This window comes from Cryptotermes secundus, unplaced genomic scaffold (genome assembly GCF_002891405.2).
Source record: "Cryptotermes secundus unplaced genomic scaffold, Csec_1.0 scaffold791, whole genome shotgun sequence".
NCBI lineage: Eukaryota > Metazoa > Arthropoda > Insecta > Blattodea > Kalotermitidae > Cryptotermes > Cryptotermes secundus.
The window spans coordinates 601992-615830 of NW_019734323.1; the positions used below are offsets into that span (position 1 = coordinate 601992).

At 39.8% G+C, this 13839-nt stretch overlaps 1 protein-coding gene across 5 annotated transcripts in view; it reads left to right on the forward strand.

Moving 5' to 3' along the window:
• The window catches only part of LOC111868664 (D-altritol 5-dehydrogenase), a 30888-nt gene that overhangs the window by 9034 nt on the left and 8015 nt on the right, over nucleotides 1-13839 (forward strand). For 4 of the 5 annotated variants that reach the window (XM_023859538.2, XM_023859537.2, XM_023859536.2 and 1 more), the window contains 2 exons: nucleotides 8911-9059; nucleotides 12241-12365. In XM_023859538.2, coding sequence (XP_023715306.1) covers nucleotides 8911-9059; nucleotides 12241-12365 — 274 coding nt within the window. Of the gene's footprint in view, nucleotides 1-5628; nucleotides 5691-8910; nucleotides 9060-12240; nucleotides 12366-13839 lie in introns of those variants that run through there. The other variant, XM_023859539.2, reaches the window with a different exon arrangement.

Below are 13839 nucleotides of genomic sequence, written 5' to 3' on the forward strand. Positions count from 1 at the left end.
ATGAACAATCACACAAGGACGGTCAGACCGTTGAAACCATTAACCATTTGTGTTCCGAGGTGCTGGAACAGCCTGCCTACAGCCCAGATCTCGCCCTTTCCGACTATCGTCTCTTTGGACCGCTCAAAGATGTTTTACGAGGTTTTTGATTTTCTGCGGACAAAGAAGTGGGGGAAGCGGTGCATAAATGGTTGCGCGACCAACCGAAAACCTTCTTGGAGGGAATACGCAAGCTTTTGGACCGCTGGACCAAGTGCATCGAAAAGGGAGGAGACTATGTAGAAAAATGACGTACTTTTTCAACCCCTACTTTTGTATATATGGATTGGAAAAACAAGAGTGCGGATAATTTTTCACTTACCTACGTATGTAAACTAAGGAGCAACATCTATACTGAGAGAGGGCCCAAAAGTACCCGTAGTATTTGTTTCGGCTTGCTACCTGCTTAATGCTGTTTCCTTGTTTGGCCTATTCTTCGACCCTGAAGATGGAGGCGATGTGTTCCTTTGACCGTCGGTTAATTCTGAACAGATTACACGAGTTATATCCCAGAACACAGAACTCTTCATAACCACCGCTCCGAGAACCTCAGATCTTATATGGCAGTTAATGTATATTTGTTTAGATTCTGTGCACAATTTCCGCAGCACTAAATATACAGGGTGTTTCACGACTTTAGGGCATAACTGCAGGAGGTGATTTCCTACGTCTTTGTGATCAAAAAAGTTCATATAAACATGTGTCCGATTTTGGACGGTTACGGAGTTATGACCGTTTTAAACTCAGAATAGAAGGTAACGATTACTGACAATAAACGGAACAAAATAATAAACCAGCATAATACGTGATACATTTAAAGTATGAATGTAAAGTTAACTTCGCGAAATTACCTTTAATTTGAATTTATTGGTGCTTAAAGATGATTTTCGAAAATGCCACCGCCGGCCGCAACACAGGCTGTCGCTCGGTTGTGAACCGCGCCGGACATACCAACCCACCACGCCTTAGGTACCTCTCAAGTGTCGATATAACGAGAACGCTCTGTCTGCAGCTGGTTAAAAATAGCGATCCGCCAGATGACAGACGCGGTTCACACGAGGGCGTGTACGGGAATGAAAAAACGGTCATAACTCCGTAACCGTCCAAAACCGGACACATGTTTATATGAACTTTTTTTATCACAAAGACCTAGGAAATCACCTCCTGCAGTTATGCCCTACAGTCGTGAAACACTCTGTATATAGTATTCTTTTTTAATGTCTGGAAAGAATTTTATATTTTTCAATAACGAAACAAAACAATAAATATTTTTCTACGGTATTTTTTACGACTGAGTATTTAAGTTTGCTATTCATAGGAGGAGATGGTGATAAATATCGGCCTCAAGATATCATTCGGTAATATATATGGGACAAAGTAGAGGAAATTAATAGTAAAAATGATAAAGTGGTCCCTGTGTGAAACTAAGTAAGCACTATGCCATGAAGGCGCATGGGGTAATGGATATATAGATCCACATTTTATTGACCTCGGCACTAGATGAAGGTGAGTGGTTGGCTTCATGGCCTGGCCACTCTAGCCCTAGGGTAAAAGCTCCCGGTACCCAGTGGATAGGAGGCTGGGAAATTTAATAGTATGAAATACAAATACTATAAATGGCGAGACTTTCAGTTGAATTCTCAGTGGGTGTTACACTAATAAATCATTAACATGGCCTGTTCTCGTTATGCATGTAGTACAACCACAGCAACATCAGTGGAACATCCTTATCCAGAAGTCAGGCCTTGCAATAAATGCATCCACACTATCAGCAGTACTAATACAACTGCATTCTCTCTCTCTCTGACTCTTTGGAGCTGAGTCCTTCTGAGCTGCTGCTGGTCACTCAAATACTCAAGAATTTCCCAAAATTTTATGGAACAAAGAAGTTCATTACCATGAGAACAGGGTGCCTAAGCGGGACGAAAGAATATGAGGTCAGAGAAAACTGCATAATGAGGGGCTTCATAACTTGTACTCTTTGCCAAATAAAATTAGAATGATCATGTGAATGAAAATGGGATGGGCATGGTATGTAGCATGCATCGGCAGAAGTGGAATGCATACAGGGCACTGGATCTCAGAGAAGTAGGATGGGGTAGTACAGACTGGATTCATCTGCCTCAGGACATGTGCACATGGTAATAAACTTTGGGTTCCATAAAATGTTGAGAAATTCTTGAGTAGCTCAGTGACTGATGGCATCTGAGAAGGACTCAGCACCAAAGAGTTAGTTACTGAGAATAAAGAAAGCATTTCTAAAAAAACTGAAATGTGTTTGACAGGAAAAGTGAAGGAAACGGATCACTCAAAAGCCCTACACCTAAATGGAAAGGTAACATTAAGAGGGATCTTAAAAAATTGTTTGAGGGGTCGATTCATCTGACTCAGAAAACTGACCAGTAGCAGACTTCCGTGAACATAATACTAAACCTTCAGATTACATAAAATTTTGGGAATTTAAGTAGGTGAGCAACTTTTAGCTTTTGGAGAAGGACCCTACATTATGGAGTGAATTAATTAATCATACAGGTGTTCAATGCACATAAAATTTATATTGAGAATGTGAAACAAAGAGCAGTAACCCGAAATCAATATGTATCTTTCTGTTTGATAGCAATAACTGGTATACTTAGCTAGGCATGTGAAATTTTGTATGGAATGACTGCAAATATACATATAAATTGTGTATGGAATTTATTTTATTATGACCTTTACAAATGTGGGAGTGTGCAAAACATTGAAGCTTTGTCTGCACAATATTGTGTTAGGTAGATGTAATCTGTGTTCAAAATGGGACAATAAATTACATAATAATAAACATATATCGATTGGAAGATATAAGTACATCAGAGGTTGCTAATGAACGATTTTCTGTAATAATAACACCCTGTGTAGGCATATCCAAGAATCCAATACACTTTAGACTTTGGTCTTTAACTCATGGAAAGAAAGAAACTTTGCAGAACGGACACAGAGTCCTTCAGTGGAAGGAAATCCTTATGATGTTGTGACTTAGTGTTATGTAAACTGCTGTATGTAACAAGTTGCTCACCAAATAAACATATCAGAAACACAAACTCATTTAACTAAACTAACCAAAATATATCAGAGCTATTTCCACAATGGCAGATGCAAGGTTATACTGCCTCAACATAAAGCTTGTTGAAATTTCAACAAGATATTCTTAAAACAGCCCATGTAAGTTTTGTATCTCATTAGGTTGTATCATCATTTTGTTTTGTTTGATTTGCTTTTCATTTTGGTTAACAGGCAAAGTAAAATTTGTCTGAAGCACAGCGTGTTATGTGGGATGTTCCCACTTATTTATACCAGACTTGACAGACAAACAATATGCACTAAGAGTGCTGCTGTCTGGAGAAAATGTTGTAGGCAAAGATAAAGAAACTTAATCAAAATTATCTAACCTCAATTTGTCTTCACTTGACAACAGAATGTCCACTGCCCTGTTTGTGTTCACCACTACATAGCAGGGATACAGTTCCTTCAGCCCCAACCTGACATATTATAGCAGCTGGTGGTTGTGTAGTTAGTTAGTTAGTTATTGGAGAGGGTGGGTTTCCCCATGCACTTAGACCTGTATTGGTCCATTGTGCTTCCCTCTATGATTTCTACCAGTCTCTATATCCTACCGGTACTGATGCTTACCATCAGTCCCGCCCAGCCAGCGAGACCGGCTCTACTAGCTGAGAGGTATCTATAATGCTTCCCCCATCTACCAGAGGTATTAGAGACTGCTGTTGGGCGGGAAACGTTCGTAATTTGGCTCAGTGATCTCCTTTGGAGATATTAGGTTCTTTTACGTGGCGTAAAGCTACGACACGGGACCCACGGCTTAAAGTCCCTCCCGGAGGACTTGTTCCCTGAATATTTCTGCCCTTAAAAATTCGACGACCTCTGCCGGGTATTTGAACCCACGTACTACGAGTCATGAGGTGGGAACATTACCTCTAGACTACGGAGGCCGCTTGGTGGTTGTGTAAGTTGAACATCAGACACAAAATAAACACTAACATTTTAGAAATTTCATTAATAGACATTACTTTAACACTACTACTACACATTACAAGAATATTTTGTAAACTTCCCTTGCATTAATACACCCGTACATTATTTTGAATAATATGAAATGCAAAATGTATGGAACCTTTGAAATAAACAGTTCCCATCTCTAGCTGCAGTTTCCATAGATAATCCCTCCAATTTTTTCTCCTACAACATGTGATTATTTTAGTGAACATGCACGCAATCAATGCTGAGAATTTGTTTTATGGGCCAAGAACAAGAATTCAATGCTCGCTGAAGCACTGATACCTCTCACTGCTGCCCGGTGGTCCTATCCGTAACTAATAACTGTACAACACAGTAGAATTGTAAGCCTTAGGCTTTTATACACATGGATGAATCAGTCTTCAGAGCTTTCTTTGTGAAAATTTGTTGCACAAGAAAGGGGGAGAAGAATTGCTATTCTGGATACTAACTTCACACTGTTACTGCATTCATTCATGAGATGATCTCCTGAAAATATAACTACTGTAATTACACAAAGTAAAGGCCACGCCATAGCTCAAGCGGTTAGTCGCTGGCTTCCCACCGCGGCGGCCCGGGTTCGATCCCAGGTCTGGTCAAGTGGGATTTGTGGTGGACAAAGTGGCGCTGGGGTGGGTTTTCTCCAAGTACTTCGGTTTCCCCTGCCAATCTTCATTCCACCAAATTCTCCATCATCATAATTACCCGACGCAGGGTACAATAGGCCAATCAGTGGCCGCCGTGCCGAGTGAACCCAGTTGGACTCCACCCCCCACTAAGCGAAAAAAGGAGAACCTGTAATTATAATAGCACCAACAACAATAACTATAAACAATAATAATGAAAACTATGAAACTTGTCTTACTCTGTAAGAGAACAAACTCCAAAGGAGAATATGTAAAGATGAAATAGGAAGGAAATGTAGACAATTACATAATGAAGAGCTTCACAATCTGAACTCATTGTATTACACCCTTGTTGTAATAAATTAAGAAAGAATGAAAGGGGCAAGGCATTTAGCACATGTGGGAATCAAGAGATTAATATAAAACTTAGTTTAAAACATATCAGGGAAAGACAGTCCAGAGATTTAGATATAAATGGGAGGATAATGTTAAAATATATTGTCATTAACACGTGAAAATATGATCAATTGAAAGCATCATTAAATAAAAGAAAGTTAAGAACATAATGGCTAAAACTCTAGCATCATAATTGGCAGGTACTTGGTTCAAATCTCAGCCTGGACACCAGCTTTCCAGATTTTTCGTGGGTTTCCTCAATCCCTCGTGGCAAACGCAAGGATGAAATCTCAATTTGGGCCATGACTGCATCTTTCCAAATCCTTTCTCGTTCATCTTTCATTCTACTGTTTGATGCTATTTGGTCTATCAGCTGACAGCATTTGTGCTATGTTGTATGCCTTGGTGGACAGGATCTTAGTAATCTGCAATCTCTGTGACCTTTACTCTAAAGTGTTATCAGACCTGCTTGTTTCTTGAGATCAAGCTAAGAGGTAGCAGATAGTGATAAAAACAGATCACACTGCAGTATGTGCAAGTCACTGATGCTTCACTGCCTTCTGTGAGATAGTCACTCAGGTTTGTAGCTTAAGTAACAATACTGATTACAGTGTGTGATTACTGGGTTTTAGGATTTTTTCCATTGTCCAGTATTCTGAACAGAGTGCAACATTTCCAAAACTGGATCTATGTCAATCCTCAGGTGAAGAGGGAGGCACCTACACAGTAGTGGAAATTAACAAGAGCCAATCTCACTCACTGGAATTTTTTCTAGCTTTTTCTAACCAATGTTATTCTGTAGGTGCCCCCCCTTCTCTCAACTGAGGACGGAGAGTGATCCACTTTCTGAAACGTTGTGTTCCATTCTGAATACCAGGTGATGGACAAAGTCCAGAAAGCCAGCAATCCTGAGCATACATGATGCAACAAGATCTTTTCAAGGGGAGAGAACTGGAAAATTTGTTTTAACATAATGTGGCATGTACACTTGTTGCTAGGCAACAATCATGAGAAAAACAGGTATACAACAACCATTCCTATGTAATGGATCTGTAAAGAACGGCCGTTGCAATCATGTGGGCATCCCAACAGACGCAAATGCAACAACTGAACTGCAACAGAGGAATGGTGTTTTCTATGTGGTTTGTACCAAGATTTTAGAAACAGAGCAGTTAGTGAGAGTTAGTCAGTGGAGTGCAGTTGGTAAGTTAGTCAGTTGAGTGGAGTGAAGTGAAAAGTAGTTGGTTGATGAGAGACTGAGTTAGTTAGTCAGAGAACTGCTGGGACTCAGTTGTTACCAACTGTTGCTGTTAGAAGCTGGTAGCTGAGGCCTGGGACAGTTTGGGAATCCAGAGGAAGGGCAATGTCTGAGACTGGAAGCTGCTACAGAGCAAGATGTGAAGATGTGACTGTTGACATTAATGCGTGTGTAACAGTGCACTGTAAAATGTAGTCACACATTGTAACAGAGTGTCCAATAAATGTGATCATCAACCCAAAACCCATCTATGGTCACTCAATCACGTGATAATTCATTTAAACCATTTAAGAATACTTTTATAGACTGCCCTGGTGTTGAGAATTTCTGTATTGAAACATAGGTTGGGGGCCACATAGAAACTGGTGTTATTAATTGGTACATTTCTTTCTCTGTCCATTTCTTTTACTTCTTTTCAAGAATCCAGGCAGGATGGAAAATAGCTATCTCCTGACCCCACCAGCCCCCATGTGAGTGTAATGTATCATTACCAGAATCGTTTAGAATTCACTTATTAAAATCATGTAATTATGATTCATCATGCTCTGGAGTCCATTTACTGCTGACTGAGAGTGAGAATATTCATGAGGAGTGAATGTGGAAGAAAGTGGTTTTGTCCTGTTGGATTTATTTGGAAGGATTGAGGAAAATTCTACACAATCAGTGTCCTAGCTGACATTACAAATGAGGATCTGCAACATGAGAGCCACTGCCTGCATCTGTTATCTTTTTTTTTTTCTGATGATGCTAGTGGAATCACTGAATTGTATTGAGGAAATCTGGAAACTCGTGGACACAAATATAAGGGCTATTCAGAAAGTAACCACCGTTATTTTAGGCATGAGAAGTAGCGTCACATGACTCTGCCTTGTAAATCATCATATAGCTGGTCACCTAGTGTTTGTTCTTTTCTTTACAGAGTGAGTTTTTATATGTTCCTCGATTGATAATCCCACCAGCTATGAAATTTGCACTGTTATCCACTTTATTCGTGCTAAATACATTAGTGCTGCCAAAATCCATCGTGAATTATGCGCGGTTTACAGCCAAAATAAAATGGTCGTAGGAACTGTAAGGCAAGTTTTGTGCAAGATGGGTTCCAAAAATGATCACAGGTGCACACAAAATGCAGAGAATGGCACCAGCTTTGACTTTTTTTTAGAGCAATACCTCATAGATGGCGATGACTTTCTCAATCACATTGTATAAGCAACAGGTGATGAAACCTGGGTCTCATTTGTGAATGCTGAAACCGAAGAACAGTAAAAAAAAGTGGTTGTACACACATTCACCAAACAAGTCGAGAAGTTTAAACAAACGTTGTCTGTCACAAAACTGTTGACAATTATTTTCTGGAACAGAAGAGGAGTGCTGATAGTGAAATTCATGCAACAGGGAACCACAATAACGTCAGAAGTGTATTACGAAATATTAAAAACCTGCATAGGTCCATTCAGAAAAAAGGCGTGGAATGTTGACATCCGGTGGAGTGCCTCTCTATGACAATGCATGCCTGCATAGACCTGCTTACATTTGAGCGTTGCTAGAGCATTTCAACTGGGAGTTGTTTGATCATTCTCATTACAGCCCTGATCTCGCTCTGAGTGACTAATTCCTGTTTACCTATGCGAAGAACTAGTTGCAATCAAAGTACTTCAGCAATAATGAGGAGCTGATGGAAGATGTCAAAACGTGGCTGAGTTCACAGGCAGCAGAATTCATTGACAAAGGCATACCGAAACTTATTCCCCCCAATATGACAAGTGCCTCAGTTCCAGCAGTGACTACCTTGAGAAGTAGCTTAAGTACTTGTATGTACATATTTTTTGTATATGCTAATCTTTTTCTTATTGCTGCTTGTTTTGTTAACAGCCCACTGAAGGTTACTTTCTGAATAGTCCTTGTATATATTTGAACAGCTATTTCTCATAAATAGCTCCAGGGCACTCAAGTGTGAATACAGTCAGTTATTCAGTATAGAGGGGGTGGGTTTCCCCATGCACTGTGACTAATAGTCTATCGTATGTCCCCCTTTAATTTCTACTGTCTCCATACCCTACCGATACTGGTGCCCGCTATCTCCCCTTTCTGCCAGCAAGGTCGGCCCTCTGCTGGCATTGGTACCCGATAACTTCCCCATCTACCAGAGGCATTGGAAACTACTTGGGCGGGAAAGTTTTGCCTAATTTTGCTCAGAGGTCTCCTAGAGACGTGAGGATCTTTTATGTGCCATAAATCTACGATACGGGACCCATGGCTTAAATTCCCTCCCGGAGGACTTGTTCCTTGAATTTTTCTGCCCTTAAAAATTCCACGACCTCCGCTGGGTTTGAACCCGCGTAACTTGAGTCATGAGGTGGGAACGTTAACCCTAGACTACGGAGGCCGCCAAGTGTGAATACAAGTATTTACTGATGAAGGTGGTCACTCATTTCTATTCCTATCAAAGTTGAAAATATATACAGCATACCACTGCTCCTTCCAAAGTCGTTCACAGAACACTGTTTAAGTGCAGAGATATATCTAATTTCTTATTTTCAGATCGCATAATGGAGGCTATACAGTTCGACCCCGAGAATAGAAAGCTGTCTCTCATCAAGACACCATTACCTCCAGAGCCGAAGAAAAATGAAGTTGTGATTCGTGTGGCATACTCTGGCATCTGTGGAACTGATCTACACATAGTCGAGGTACATAATTGGCTGACAGGCAACTATTTCAGTCCTAAGTCTGGGACAATCTTTCTGGCTTTCAGTATCATATGGGTTTTAAGTAAGCAATGTGTGCCCTGCACTTAGCTGCAACTTCTTCTAGCATGGCTTCCTTCCTGCAACATCACTGCTTATCCTTTGTACAGAGACATAGGTTGTCATAGGTCTACATGTGGCTAACTTATCACTCATACCAAAGGTGTTATAAATCCTGTTGAAATTTCAAGGAGAAGCTGTCAAAACAAATTTCTGTCAGGGATACCTAACCTCAATAACTTGAAAAGTTCCAGAAAGACAGCTACTCACCTACCACTTGGCACTACAACTCTGGGTGAGCCTTCGCCTACTCTACAACCAGTCTTCACAACCAATGCGTGCTACCATAGGAATGGAGGCACGCATGATGACTTGAGGCTAGTTGTTATGTTTCTGAACAAAATTCTTTTTACAGGATATGGTTGTTAGCCTCATGCCCAACCCCAAACCTGGAGGAACAGAAAGACAGCTACCTTTATACAAATATACTAAAGTTCAGACAATAACAATAAGCATTACATGGTGCTGCTATAACTTCTTTCTCTTTCTTTCATTATTCTTTTTCCTTCTTTTTTTCTTTTCATTTTCCTTTCAACAGTATTTTTCTTTGTACATATTGATTCTTATATCATTGATTTATTCATCTTTTTCCCTTCATCAATATTCTTGGGAGTTCACCGACAGACGCCGAGCAGTGCAGACGTGTCTTGTGCANCTTTCTTTTCATTTTCCTTTCAACAGTATTTTTCTTTGTACATATTTAATCTTATATCATTGATTTATTCATCTTTTTCCTTTCCTCAATATTCTTGATCCTTATTCCTAGCTTGCCCATGCACAAAAGAATTGGATTAAAATTGAGTAACAATTTATGTTGTTCATGGCCATTACATTTAATGTCCCTGGTTTGGGGATTCACACACATCACTTTTGTGATTTCTGGAACATATTTTATTGCCCTGGTTACTGTGAAATATATGAAAGTTATGCACTCAATGACATCACAGTCCCAATGCTTTTCTCATGGAGCAAAGGACAGGGAAAAAACCAACTTGAACTTAAACCCATGGATGCCACAGAAAATTAACAATATTCTTGGGTTGTCTCCCCAAGAGGAACATTTCTTTGTATTTACTGCTTTCTTCTGTGATAGGGTGGAAGGAGTGGGCACCATCAAATTTGAACTTATGTTACGACTGATGGTCAGTCAGACAGTCTGTCTTGTTGTTAAGCCCCATTTGGGGCCCAGACCAAACATTTGTTACTATCAGACAGTTGCAGGTTTGTTGATATGGGGAAACCTCTCTGACAAGAGGATGGGTTTGTCATTTTTAATTTCTGCTGGCCTTCACCAGTGCAATCATTCTCAGGCCTGAGTGTTGCAGGACTCATAACCATACATTACTGCCTCAGATTTGAGAAAAAACCCAGTAAGAGGGTGGCCCAATTATAATCCCAGGAGCTGCATTCCCTATTCATTGCCCCCTATGACTCGCAGGGCTACAGTGGAGGTATTCGAACCACCTCCACATGGGCTAGGGGTACATACTGTTGTATATACTGACAGAGATTGCACTATCCAAATTATTCTGTTCAGTGTCGTTTGAGAGCTGACAAATTTAAAGTTCACCAGTTACTTGAAGTTGTCCATGTGCACAGGAATCAATTCATAGATTTTTAAAATTACAATGAAATTTAATTAATCAAAATTTTGTCATGACTCTTCTCTGCACCTGTATGTAATGGGTATAGTGCCATGCCTTGACTGCTGTCTGGATCACAGTGACAAACTACACCACTGAAGGATGAAGATGGCATTAATGGATTAGCTCATACAGCATGCGCCCACATGCACAAACACATACACACATGAGAAGCTTGCACATGCACACGTGCACACACAGACACACATATACACGCAAGAAGCTTGCACATGCATGTGTGCAAACACACACAAGCACACACATACACACATGAGAAGCTTGCACATGCATGTGTGCACACACACACATACAAACATGAACACACATGAGAAGTTTGCACATGTGTGCATGCCCCCACACAAGAGCACGTGCATGAGCACACATGCACAGACACAGAGTACATGAGAGTGTGTGCATGCACCAAAAATTTTAAAAAGTAAGGGTACCACAAATATTAAATATACTTTTGTAATGCTCATAGAAAAATCAAGAGAAAAATTTGACAGTTCCTATCTCATGCTATAGTTTCCACAGATAACCCTTCCACTCATCCACTCTTACACATTACAGAAATGGAAGATGCTTTGTAATCTGTCTTCACAGAATATGTGAGCTATGAAGTTCAAAAGTTCTGTAATACAATAAGGAAAATACTACTATATATTAATAGTCTAGAGGTATATTTTCTTCAGCAAAGGTCAACACTTTAAAGCTGACTGATGTTACTCTATTACCAACTGAAATGTCATTTATTGCTCCCATCTTCAGGACTTATAAGAAATAACTAAGAGTTTTGCACTTGGTTTTAATGGAAACTATGAACTGACAAACATCACAACAAACACTGTCCTAGTTAGACTAGTTATACAAAATTTATATTCTTAATTTTGACTGTAGTTTTTCTGCTGTAAAAGCTGCTATCTTGTGACATTTATCAAGGCAGGATCTAGCGTCTCTCTTCATGCTATCACTCCTTGTCGTCTTTGCACAACTTCACCGGTATATTAATATTCACACTTCAGCATCTTTGTCTCTTCTCATTATACAATACTACATGTTTTGGCCTAAGTGGCCATCATAAGGAGTATATAATGTTGGATTGAAGGAATCTACTGCTCTGCTATTATGCTGTTCTGCCTTTCATTTTGATGTAAAATGCTTCTAAAATATCTTATTTTAGGTTACTTTAGGTATCTTGCCGTTGTTATGCATATATGTGGTGTATTTTTTTGTTGATATGTTGGTTCATCCTTTTGTATCATGTGTAGCTCTTATCTACAATCTGTGTTTTCTATCAAATTTACACACTTCTGATTACAAGGTTTCATTGTCAGATATCTGATTTGACAAAACAGGAAAGAAAGCTAATGTCTTGTTGCACCATCACCTGGAAATAAATCAACTGTGTCACCACATTACAGGGTACATATCCCTGCCGTAAAATGCCTGTCATTTTGGGTCACGAGTTCAGTGGAGTGGTGACATCTGTGGGATGCGATGTTACTCATCTCAGACAAGGTGACAATGTTGCTGTAGATCCAAACAGGTACATGAATGACATTGCTGCATCAGCTGATGACATTAGCAGTAATGGTATGCAGGAAATTTGTCCAATGAAGTTCTGTTATGAAGTAAGCTACTAGTTCTGCACTGTTTGTGTGCTCTGTTCTCTTTTTTCTTCATCACCCAGTCAAAATATTGGGTATTTCCTCCATGTATATACATGTATAACTGGCCTCAGCTCCATAATATACATCAGATGATAAATATTAATCATGATATTTCTAGTTATGTAATTTTTACAGTTGCTCTCTGTTAGCTTATCTGTCTTGGGTTGAATAATGGCATATTAATCACACTTCAAAATTTTCTCAGCATGGGGGGTGGGTGACTATGGCATTAACGCATTCACTGTCAATCCTGTCACTTGCTGGGTTGAAGTTTACTGTGTGCCACTGTCAATCCCAAATGGCAAGCTACAGTCAATGCTGTTTTCTAACTAAAGATGTCACATAGATATAGGGAGACTCCAAGTGTAGCTTGTCAGAGCTCAAGGGAGTCAAAATGTACCCCAATTGTCAATTACTCTCCACATTCTCAACCACTTATGTTTTAAATGTAGTAAGATAACAAGAAGTTCTGGGAAGAACTAATCACCTACTCGTACTTTCCTTCAATATGGTTATAGAGGCTCAAATTCGAGATGGGAGATTGTAAGGCATTACCCAAATGTTCGAGGCTTGCGAAAAATGTTTCATAGTTATTACAGTAATCTGTCAACACCTGGACAGGCAAATAGGTTAAGAATGTTGATGATCAGCAAGTATGTGTAACCGCAGTAGCAAGAAGCTTGCCTCACTAGGCCAGTGGAGTATCATAATATTACCGCATACACAGCGATGAGACGCCCGGGGTCCGCCCACAACCACCAATAATAACCAATTAGAATATTACTATGAGAATTGAGGACACTGAGGAGGAGTTACCTACCCTCTGTCGTCAACAGCTGAATTAGCAAATTAAAACTATAAATTACGGAATTTCGGGGGACTTGGGATTATGATCTAACACAGAATATTCAGTTGTCAGCCGGAGGCGCTATTCAATATGGGTCTGACGAGTGCTGGAAGTTAGCCTGCATTCTTCTATGTCAAGTAAGTCTCTTTACGCATAACTGCCATGCTGGTTAATAATATTGTTGATAATAGTATTGTGGATAAAAGTGTTGTTGTGAGATTTGAATGTGCAAACTCAAGTGTACCCAGTGAGCCCTGAGGGGAGGATGCTAGAATCATGTAATTGCCGAGGATGTTAGTCAGGCAATAAGAGTGTTATAGCGTATGTGTCGTGGTTATGGTTAGCGTGTAGTGATAAATATAGTCTGTGGGTTTTAAGATGTAGAACTAGGGGTAGCTTGTATAAGAGTGAAAGAACGAAGGACAGTGTAACTGTATTTAATGAATAGTAAGGAACAGGATTACGTGGAAAGATTAATCCTTGCCGATAGTCAGGAGTCGAAG